At 41.6% G+C, this 11,557-nt stretch overlaps 2 protein-coding genes and 1 non-coding gene across 3 annotated transcripts; all 3 read left to right on the forward strand.

The window, feature by feature from the left end:
- Window positions 1–2,050: 2,050 nt before the first annotated feature.
- Window positions 2,051–2,127, forward strand: TRNAG-ACC (transfer RNA glycine (anticodon ACC)). Its single transcript has one exon. It is a non-coding gene; the product is annotated as a tRNA-Gly (tRNA).
- Window positions 2,128–2,876: 749 nt separating this feature from the next.
- On the forward strand, window positions 2,877–3,839 carry LOC133367387 (olfactory receptor 11H6-like). The gene has a single exon (XM_061591489.1). It carries the CDS (start codon window positions 2,877–2,879, stop codon window positions 3,837–3,839), a length of 963 nt encoding a protein of 320 aa, XP_061447473.1.
- Window positions 3,840–9,951: 6,112 nt separating this feature from the next.
- LOC133367389 (olfactory receptor 11H6-like) lies at window positions 9,952–10,896 on the forward strand. The gene has a single exon (XM_061591491.1). The coding sequence runs from the start codon at window positions 9,952–9,954 to the stop codon at window positions 10,894–10,896; it is 945 nt and encodes a 314-aa protein (XP_061447475.1).
- The last annotated feature ends 661 nt before the right edge of the window (window positions 10,897–11,557 follow it).

Raw genomic sequence — 11,557 nt, forward strand, 5'->3', positions numbered from 1 at the left:
GTTGTTGTTTTGTGCCTCCAAGTCGATTACAACTTATGGCGACCCTATGAATCAGCGACCTCCAAGAGCATCTGTCATGAACCACCCTGTTCAGATCTTGTAAGTTCAGGTCTGTGGCTTCCTTTATGGAATCAGTCCATCTCTTTAGCCTTCCTCTTTTCCTACTCCCTTCTGTTTTCCCCAACATTATTATCTTTTCTAATGAATCCTGTCTTTTCATTATGTGTCCAAAGTATGATATCCTCAGTTTCATCATTTTAGCTTCTAGTGATAGTTCTGGTTTAATTTGCTGTGCCAAAGTTCTTAGAGTTGCTCTCGAAGGTGGTGTTGACTAGCTCAACCTTCTGGCTCCTCAATAGGCTGTAGTTCTCCAGGTACAGGAGCAGGTGCAGTAAAGAAGGGCTGGGGAGGCTAAAGATATTGTTCACCTCCCAGCCAGCAATGGTCTTATTACTGCTATCTGCCACCATCCTATAGTAACGCAACCTGGCAGCCAAGAGGTCTTCTGTATCTTTAAAAGTTGTGCAGGGGGAAGGGAGAAGTTCAACTTGTGGTTTTTCCCATTACAGTATTGCAAGAAAACCTGCACTTGGCTGAATTTGCTCTTCTCTTAAAGATACAGAATCATTCTCAGGCCCTGAGCCTGGCAACCCTAGATTGGACTGTGCAAGACCAACCCAAATTGTATTTGCATTTTGACAAATTTGTAGGGCAGTACAGTATCTCAGAGAAGAGGTCGGGTCTCCTGCTCCTATGGTGCATTCACTATAGCTGCCCAAGTTCCCTGCTTTTTAAAGTTTGATAGATATATATGTTGGCTATAGGTACGTTCTTAAACCACAAGGTCTTTTGTCTATTAGTGCATTTAGATACAATTTAATAAGGGAAGGAGTTGGCATGGAGGAAACAAAATGATTCAGTTCACATTTAAAGGTGACCCTACTTAATTTGTACATTTAATAGGAGCTGGAAATAGGTGAAATCTTGTCTCCAAACAGTTCTTGTTTGGATGAAAAACAGTATAGTTCCTGAGAGATGAGTTCCCAAGATAGTTTCAGTCAGTGATTAAAACTGAAGCTGATATTAACCAGTGGTGTTGAATGTTGGTTGCAAGCACGCACACACACACACACCTTACATCTTTCTTCTTCCAAACCCACAAGATGATGTCCTTCGCTCCAACAATAGTGCAGATGGGTGCCAATATAAGACAAGGTGAGTGGCATCCCTCCATCCTAAATTCTGACACAGGACTTAGTGTGAGCCTTCTGCTGAATGGAGGAAAACACTGAGACCTACTGAGGTACAGAAATGGGGTCTGTTGCCAAGATAATGGAAACGTGAGTAGGAAGCAATCGGATCCCTTTGCTTGTGTGTTTGTAAATGCAAACCAAGAGCATAGTGTAAAGACACTAGACGCCTCCAAGTACTCTTAGTTTATGTATTATTATTATTTATTACATTTGTATACCGCCTCGTCGCTGAAGCTCCCTGGGCGGTTTGCAACAATTAAAAACTTTAAAAACAAGTATACAAATTTAAAAACAGATTTTTTAAAAAAAAACTAGGTTTAAAAAACAAGGTTTAAAAAACAAGGTTCTTCAGACCTGCCTCTGGACATATCTCCATGCAGGGAAATGTGGTGCATATAAAAATAGCATTGCATCTATTTTATGGAACATATTTCAGAGAAAGCTATCTCACAACACATTTCAAATAACAGATAGTTTAATTATTATATATCTTCAAGGCAGAGAATATGGTCTGTGAACCATCAGTGGTCCTCAAGCTTCATTCAGGTGGTCTGTGGTACATTAAATATATAATGAAATTCAATATAACAAATAAAAGAAGCAATAATTGTACTTTAATAACCACACACCACCAAGCATTGTGCATTACAAGTGCTACAACTGTACAATTGCTACAATGAAAAATCATTAAGTAGTCCACCAAGACCATCAGCAATTTTCAAGTAGCCCATGGGGAAAAAAAACTTTAGGAACCACTGCGTGAAAGCTCACATATATGCTCTCAGGTGAGATGTTTAGGAGAAGGGCTGTAGCTCAGTGGTAGAGCATCTGCTTACCATGCAGAGGGTTCCAGGTTCAATCCCTGGCATCTCCGGGTAGTGCTGGGAAAGATCCCCTTGTCTGAAACTGTGGCAAGCCATAGCCAGTCAGTGTAGGCTGCTAGAGGGGCCAATGTTCTCACTCAGTATAAGGACACACTCTATATTTTGGGTCGCGTGTGTTTTACCCTTTAAAAGAAGGAATAACTGATTGGCTTGGTGTCGTTTAAGCATTCAGTGACAGAGGGAGGATTTCAGGGACTGGAGAAATATGCACAGCAGGTTTACAGCGAGGCTCCTGGATAGGGTCAGAGTTGTTGCCCCCAAACAATCTCTTTTAAGTGCACTTGTTGTCTTTCTTTAATATATATATATATATATATATATATTGCAATGTATGGTGAACCAGAAGCATAACTGCTCCCGAGGAATGATCACTTCTGATCTGAAATATGGAGTGGGTGAAGGAATGCCCTGCTGCACTCCCTAAATTCAGTGGCCGCTAGGACTGGTGGGTTCTGCCAGGGCAACCTTGAGACTGAGGAGGAGGAAGCTGATAGGCAGTGCCACCCCCTGGCCTGGTTGTAAGTAAGACGACAGGCAGGTGGTGGCTAGATGAGGGCAGACTGAGCTTGGTAGGGCAGTGCTCCATTAGTCTGAATGGACCAGCCCTCACTGCCTCAACTACATGCCTGCTTAGCCTTTCTCTTTCAAGGGAAACAGGAAGGGAAGATTAGGGTACACTAAGTAATATTGTACCTCAGACCTTAGAGTACATCACAGTGATTCTATTATGTGATTCCAGATGGAGATGGACAATGCAACCACAGTCCAGGAATTCATTTTGCTAGGATTTGAAGCTGAGCAGCAGCAGAAGCGATTCCTGCTCCTCATCCTGTTTGCCATTCTCTACATACTGACCTTGGGAGAGAACATCACCATCATCACTGTGGTGTCCCTCGATAACCACTTGGCCCAGCTTCCCATGTACATCCTGCTGAGCAACTTCTCCTGGCTGGAGATATGCTATGTGACCACCACTGTGCCCCGCATGCTCTTTGACCTGGCTTCCCCTCGTGAGATTATCTCTTTCCAGGCCTGCTTCCTCCAGTTCTACATCTCCTTCTCTCTTGGATGCACCGAATGCTTCTTCCTCTCAGCCATGGCCTTGGATCGATATTTGGCCATTTGCCACCCACTGCGCTACCCACAACTTATGACGCAACAGTCCTGCTATTCCCTGGTAGGGACATGTTGGGTTGTTGGCTTCCTGTGTTACCCCATCCCTCTGATTTTGATCTCCAAGTTGTCCTTCTGTGGACCTAACATTATTGACCATTTTTTGTGTGATGTTGGGCCAATTCTGTCCGTGGCCTGCCCTCCATTCGGAAACATTCCCCTTGTCTGCCAAATTTTCATGAATACTCTGGTTTTAATTAATGTATCTTTTGTTGTACTATCATACAGCATTGTGATTCTCAGCCTGATGAAAACGTCTAGCCCAGGCCGCCGAAGGAAGGCCTTCTCCACCATATCTTTCCATATCATGGTGGTGACCCTTTTCTATGGCACAGCAGTAGCCATGTATTTAATTCCAGGTGGAGAAAGCCAGTCAACAGTCACAAAGGTAGTAACTACCTTCTATGCTGCAGTTATACCCTTTCTCAACCCCATGATCTACTGTCTGAGAAACGATCAGGTGAAAGAGGCTCTGGATAGGCTGCTGAAGAGAAAGGAAAGACTTCTGAGGAGAACGGTGGCAGTTTAACAAGGAGAGGAATCACAAAAACAAAGCACTCATCCACCCAACTGAGGAGATTAATATTCGGAGCTCAGTTAGAGTGGCACCCCTCCTCCCTTGTGTGTTATATCACCCAGTGATTTTGCCAGAAATCTAAGCTGGGAAAAGATTCAGTGAGGAACTTGTTGGTTGCCTGGCAACTGCACTGGACTACAAGAAAGTTCCTTCCTTCCTTTGCGAACCAAAATAACCCAGACTCTCAAGGTTGTGTGAGCACTTTCCATTGGAGTTGAAATGATTTGATTTCTGTAATAAAATGCCACGGCTGCTACTGTTAATTGTGTGATGTTTGTGTTCCATGAAATGAAATGTATATTGTTCTTTTTGCTACTGCTGCTGTTATTATTAGGTATTCAGTGCTAGCCCTATTCAAAGTAGACTCATGGAAGTTAATAGACATGACTAAAGGCTCATAAGAGGAGGGTAGTATATGCCATATTTGTAAATAAATAAAATATTACCCCCAAAAAAACCCCGAACACCAGAGTGATTCTCCAGTGCTCTCTTCCAAATAAGCCAAGCCCAGTTGCTCTGCCTTTAGAGCTTCTCATTGTGGATGGAAGCCGGGAGTGTGCATTAATATGGCCTCACACAGCAAACATAGGATGACCATCGCTCCTTCATGCATTACTCATGTGAAGCGGGTTCACCAATTGAAAGGGATGTCAGAGGTTACGCTATCCCAGTGATTCTGATCTCCAAGTTGTCCTCCTGTGGTCCTAACATTATTGACCATTTTTGTGTGATCCTGGGCCCATCCTGTCCTTAGCCTGCCCTCCACTTGGAAATGTCCTCCTTGTCTGCCAGATATTCATGCATGTTCTTTTTTAAGGCAATGCCTTCTTTGTTGCGCTATCCGATGATGTTGTGATTCTCACCCTGATGGAAACCTATAGCCAAGGCAGTTGTGGGAAATCTTCCTCTGCCTTATCTGTGGCGATGAAAAGGGGGAGTGCTGGTGACCCAGGGAAGGAGATGAGGGAGCACTGGCAACCCATGTGTTGGGTGAGCTGGCAACAGCGGGCAGGATTGGTGAGCGAAGCAAGCAGAGGTGGAGCCCCTAGTAAAATATAATTTTATTGCTGTTTGTATGGAAAACATTGTAACTATAAAAGTAGGCATGGGTAGGCATTAGGTATGGGGGAGAAATTTGATTCAGTTTACATACAAAGGTGAAACAATATGAGAACTGAAACACAGTCATCCTTAAAACTCACACTTTTTTGCAATATAGTTATTTGGCCAAGCAATGTACGTATGGTAAACGCACATACTGTGGTAACGTGCATAAGAATGCATTATATTAGGGAAAATTGGTTTTCCAAAATGTATATATTAGGCAAAATTGCATGCAATCATGTGTGCAGAGAATTTAGTGGACTTCATGAGGACTTTCTCATTTAAAAATTGCAAATGGATGTGGAAATGTGGAGAACTGAAGATTGGAAAAATAAGAAACTGAGGCCCAAACTGCACTATACATTTAAAGCAGTATTATATTACTTCAAATGTTCATGTCTTCCCCCGAGGTATCCTGGGAACTGTAGTTTGTGAAGAGGGTGGAGAGTTGTTAGGAGGAGACCCCTTTTCACCTCATATGGTTACAATTCCCAGAATTCCTTGGGATTGCCAGATCCAGTCCATCTTCGGGAGCTAGGATACTGCTGGCTGGGACAGCCCAAGCCAGGAAAACAAGCCTGGAAAATACAGGTTGATCTACAAGACCATTTTGCTGATCTAAGTTTGCCGAGGTTTCCAGGTCACATAAGTGAGCTGAACAGAGTTAGGATCCGTGGTAGGTTCCCCCCTCGTTCCTACCCAGAAGCGTAGTGGCAAATTCAGAAGTGCAGAGTCCCTTCGTAATAGTCACAGCCATGCCCCTTTCACAGCAATGCTCCCTTATAAGATTATAGAACAATCTGGCCAGGCTTGAATACTGCTTTCTGTTTCTCTACCACTGTCAGAATTTGACTGTCCTTCTCTCACTGTCACAGTTATTGCTGAATTCAGTGTCTACATCAGAGCTTGGAAAAGTTACTTTTTTGAACTACAACTCCCATCAGCCACAGCCAGCATGGCCACTGGATTGGGCCGATGGGAGTTGTAGTTCAAAAAAGTAACTTTTCCAGGCTCTGGTCTACATGTTTATCTCCTGATGCTACCAAACTGCTTGATGATGTAGATGGGATGCTACCATCAGGATTCACTGTCTCTCATTTTGCAGTTACAGAATTCTCACTCACCACAGCTTGGCTTTTTGAAGTAGAAACTAATAGGAGCAGAGCTTGGAAAAGTTACTTTTTTGAACTACAACTCCCATCAGCCCAATCTAGTGGCAATGCTGGCTGGGGAAGATGGGAGTTGTAGTTTTAAAAAGTAACTTTTCCAAGCTCTGAATAGGAGCTCTAATCAGCAGGAAAGAACAAGTAAGCAAGTTAGAAGACTCTTCTCAGTGGCTAACACACTCCCCTTTCATGCTGATTGGCTCGTAGGATGCTGGAGACTAAGAGACCATGCTGGGGCATGGTGCTAAAGAAAGTAAGGGGCCTAAGACCCCCTGAGACTTTGGATGACTATATCCCTGTTCCCATCCCTGGCACTCCCCCTAAGTACCCATTTTTCAGGGCTTACACCCTCATAAATTATGCTGATCTAAGTTCAGCTGGCTGAGCTGGGATGAGCAAATTAAGCCAGGGTTTAGGTCTGAACCTTTCCCCCGGACAATCTGCTGTTTACCATGTCAGGATGTCAGCTATGTCCTGTTTGTCCTGTTTGTGGAGATACAGCTGTTGAATGCACAAGAAACCTGTTTTCCGAATCCCAATTATAAACCAAAGCCTAGACTGCCAGCCTGTAGCCACTTACCTGGGAGTAAGCCCATTAAGAACAAAAAGACTTACTTCTGAATTAGACATGTATACCTTTGTACTGTAAGTTAACTGTACAGTGAATTCTGAATGAGTACCTGGACATCAGCTCTTGCACAGCTGGAGACAAGCCTAGGACTCTCTGCAGAGTTTTCACAATTTACATTTGCCATTTGGGGAAGAGATTTTTTAATATCCACCAGCAGTTATTTGCAGAAATAACTTTCAGGGAGTACTGACCTCAAACGAACCCACCACAGGAAAGATGTATCCTTGCTGCTAGGTAAAAAGAAATGACAAACTATGGAGACGGCTAGAAGGACAAGGACTGCTTATGATAGTAGCAACTCTTCTTTTTCTCTGAGCAGACAGATATTTACTTCTCCCAATATTACAGCTGCTAGTAGGCTTTCATCGCCTGTATTAATATGTGTTGCTTGTAATGAAATCACAGTTGTGTTCTCTTTCCTCAAAGACTTTGCACATCTATTTTAGATAGATAGATAGATGATAGAATTGTGAGAGGAGGAAGTATTGTAGAATTCAGTGGGAATGTCCATGATGCAGTTTGCACTGGGGAAAGCCTGGAAATAAATAAATAATAAATATGAAAGAAGAAAAAAATGTGATAGTTGAATTTATTATTATTATTATTATTATTATTATTATTAAAGTTTGGCTATATTGGTGTATTCAATAGCAGGAGAGACAAAAGAGTTCACTAGAAATGTAACAATATTCACACGAAGGTTCACAGACCCAATCTGCTGCAATTGCCCCAAACCAAACTTTGGGGCAATTGGAGCAATTACCTTATATGCTTCTTATCTAATCAAAAACATCATGCCTGCTTTATTTTTGTTTTTCAATGGAGATAGATAGATAGTTTTCGGGTGTGCCTGGGCTCCAACATTCACCTTTGCTCTGTCTCTGCATTTTTAAAAAGAAAAATCCAGTGTTATTCCCAATTACTCTTTCCTCTCTCTGCTTTTTTCTGTGTGTTGGGTTCTGAGGCTCTCTGTATAAAATGAAGCTCTGTGTTGTCCAGTCATTATAATGAGGAATGAGCTATGATTTCCCCCCTTTTTGCCAAAGTGGATGAAATTACAGGCACAGAAGCTCCTCCTGAGTGGATTAAGCCTGTCAGATTATAGACAAATATATCCAGAGGCCTTTTGTGGGGGAAGCGAATAGTATTAAATTTTTTCTGTAATCACTCAGGAGAGTGAGAGGGAGGTTGTTTCTTCCTCTTCCTTACCTTAAAATGATTAAAATGTGACCAAGTTTTTTCAGTATGTATTCTTGGCTCAACATTTTTTTTTCAAATTTTGCTGCTTCATGCTTCCCTTAGTGTCTGACAATTTTTAAAGACATCCTCCTGACATTGACATTGTCAAGAATGCTGCCTGTGGAGTTCACCGCCCAGAGAGCTATTGCTAGTCGGGCGGTATATAAGCTTAATAAATAATAAATAATAAGAGCTCCATTGTTATTTTATTACACAGAGCAACACAGGGTTTGTTTTTTTTAAAAATTATATGCTTTTAACTTATTTTTAAAACAATGCTGTGCATTAACAACAACAACAAAACAGAGTTAATTCGTGTTTTGCAGGCAACATTTTGCACAGCTTCATTTCTTGCAAATCCCATGGAATGGAAAAATACAGAATCAACAGAATAAGGAGGCTTTGTGCAGGTCCTGATACAACTCAGGAGGGTTTATTGACATTGTACAGGATTCTTCTTATGTTCTGTTAAGGGTTAATTCCTCTGACGCACTAAAGCACCTCCTTGAGGGGCATCCTTGAGAGTTATCTACTGTTTCGATTAAGCACCGCCTTCTTACAACGGATGTCTATATCTGCCATCTTAGTAATATAAGCTGTTCATGTACTATGGCCGGAAGCATGACTCAGGGAATACAGTTCAATGTAACACACTGTAATATTACCATATATGGAGTTCCTACTGTAAGCTTCCTGTAAGTTGTTTACTAAGGGGTACAAATATTGGGAGAACAAGACAGTCTGGGTCGACCGCGCTCACCCTGAATTGCTGGTGTGAGTGCTGCTTATTTTCTAATAAATTATTTTAAAGTTTTTATCCTGAACTGCTGTTAACTTCTTGTTTTGAGCCAGAGCGAGAAACGAACATTGTTTTCCCACAACAGTTCCCATTTGTTTCTACTGACTATATATTTGTAAAAAAAAAAAAGAATTAAATGTTCACACCACTTCCCCAATGGTAAAATATTCTGGGGTGACATTGCTTACTGGAGTGTGATTTCCTTTGGAAGGAAGACTGTGGAGGCTCCTGGAGTTTTGCAATATTACCTTTCATATATAAATATACTTATGTATTATTTATTTAACAAAATTTATCTTCTGCTTGAATGTTAAGCCCTCTAAGCTTTTTACAAAGTGATAATATACATATTGAATGTAGGTTGAAGCACAGACAAAGGCCACAGTGTCAGCACCCAAAGATGCTTTCAGACTCAAAACTCAGTTCTCTGTCTCTCTCATGTTCTGTCCATCCAAATTATAGCCTAAACCCCTTTGCATCCTTCACAAAGATCTGGCTACCTCATTTAATAATAATAATAATAATAATAATAATAATAATAATAATAATAATAATAATAATAATAATAATAATTTGTGTGTCACCTATCTGGGATAAAATGGGATAAAATACAATAGTATCAAATGCAGTCACATTAGTCTCAATAAATAAAATACTGGACAGTCATCAATACATTTATAAAACATTTACATTTACAGCATATAATAGATGACAAATCATGAAGATTAACCCATCCCAAGGATCTCAAAGGCCTGTTGAAATAGCCATGTCTTCAGGGCCTTGCGGAATACATCCAGGGAAGGGGCATGTCGAAGATCAAACGGGAGGAGAAGGATCTCAATTATATTCAGAGTTAAATTGCCCCAAAGCACGATTTAAAGTGTGTTTGGTGGTGGTGCCTATTTAATATTATTATTTACAGTTAAAAGAGCACAACTGTTTTTGTGGAATGGTCACTTCTGATCCAAACCATGGAGTGGGTGGAAGGGATGCCCAGCCTAAAAAGCATACTTGCTTACCCTTTTTTAATAGTAAATAGACAGTGTAGAAAGAACTGTAGTATGCCATGTAATCTATATCTCATTCCTTACGTTATGTGACAGTGATCTTGTTACGTGATTCAAGATGGAGATGGTCAATGGGAGCATCAGCCAGGAATTCATTTTGCTGAGATTTGATGGTCAACAGCGAACACGATTCTTGCTCCTTGGCTTTCTGTCCATTCTCTACATGCTCACTTTGGCTGAGAACATCACCATCATCACAGTGGTGTCTCTAGATAACCACTTGGCCCAGCTTCCCATGTACATCCTGCTGAGCAATTTCTCCTGGATGGAGATGTGCTATGTGACCACGACTGTGCCCCGTATGCTGTCTGACCTGATTTCCACTTATGGAATAATTTCCTTCCAGGCCTGTTTCCTCCAGTTCTACTTCTTGTTTGCTCTCGGCTGCACGGAATGCTTCTTCCTCTCAGCCATGGCCTTGGATCGGTACTTGGCCATCTGCCACCCTTTGCGCTACCCACAACTTATGACCCAACATTCCTGCTATGCCTTGGTGGGGGCATGTTGGGTTGTTGGCTTTCTGTGGTTTCTTACCCCAGTGATTTTGATCTCCAAGTTGTCCTTTTGTGGACCGAACATTATTGATCATTTTTTGTGTGATCTTGTGCCAATTCTGTCCCTGGCCTGCCCTCCACTCAGAAATGTTCCCCTTATCTGCCAAATATTCATGCGGGTTTTTTTTTCAGGCAATGCATCCTTTGTTGTGCTATCATATGGCTTTGTCATTCTCAACCTAATACATACTACAAACCAAAGCAGTCGAAGGAAGGCCTTCTCCACCATATCTTTCCATATAACCGTGGTGACACTTTTCTATGGCACACTCGTAGGGATGTACTTAATTCCAGGTGGAGAAAATCATTCAGTAGTCACCAAGATAGTAACTGTCTTCTACACGGCCATCACACCTTTTCTCAATCCCCTGATCTACTGTCTGAGGAATGATCAGGTGAAAGAGGCCCTGGGCAGGTTGCTGAGGAGAAAGGAAACATTTCTGAGGTGAAAGGTGACACTATAATAAGGAGAAGAGAAAAACAGCTAGCTCTCAACCGCAGCTACTGCCTGATAAGATGATCCATATCTAAGCTTGGTAAAGACTCAGTGGGGAACTTCTTAGTTGCCTGCAACCACATGAGACAAAGAAGAATTCACTTCACTTCTTCACTTGAGAACCAGAATACAAGGCCTGAAACTAGGGGTGTTTAGAGACTTGGGGGGCAGATAATAGTAAGAAGCAGAGTGATTTGGGATGCTTTCCGCATGATGCCAATAAAGTGCCCTGTGTTTGCCCTGCAAATGATCATCTGACTCTGTTGCTCTGTTGTTTCTGCTTTTCTGTGCTGTGTAACACTTTCATTTTTCATGTGTCTCTGATTCTCTAGATATACAGAGTTTGCAAGAAGTGAGGCTGTCCAAAATGTTGTCTATGGCAACATGAAGACCTCTGGGTTTGGATTTGGATTTTTTGTTAAAGCACAGCAGCATAAGATTCTTTAAAAATCAACACTTCTTTTAAGTTTTTTTAAACAATAAATTTAAAGTTGCTCTGCTTTAACAACAAACACACACATAAAGAGCTCTTCAGAGTCCCATAGGCAGCATTCTAGACAGCCTCGTATTTATCAATTGAACAAAAATAAAACAAAATTATGAGGGGGACAACC

The sequence above is a fragment of the Rhineura floridana genome, chromosome 11, assembly GCF_030035675.1.
Source record: "Rhineura floridana isolate rRhiFlo1 chromosome 11, rRhiFlo1.hap2, whole genome shotgun sequence".
NCBI classification, from domain to species: domain Eukaryota; kingdom Metazoa; phylum Chordata; class Lepidosauria; order Squamata; family Rhineuridae; genus Rhineura; species Rhineura floridana.

Bases quoted from the DNA above. Each gene is read 5' to 3' on its own strand.
- LOC133367389 (XM_061591491.1), top strand. From the start codon at position 9,952: ATGGAGATGGTCAATGGGAGCATCAGCCAGGAATTCATTTTGCTGAGA.
- LOC133367387 (XM_061591489.1), top strand. From the start codon at position 2,877: ATGGAGATGGACAATGCAACCACAGTCCAGGAATTCATTTTGCTAGGA.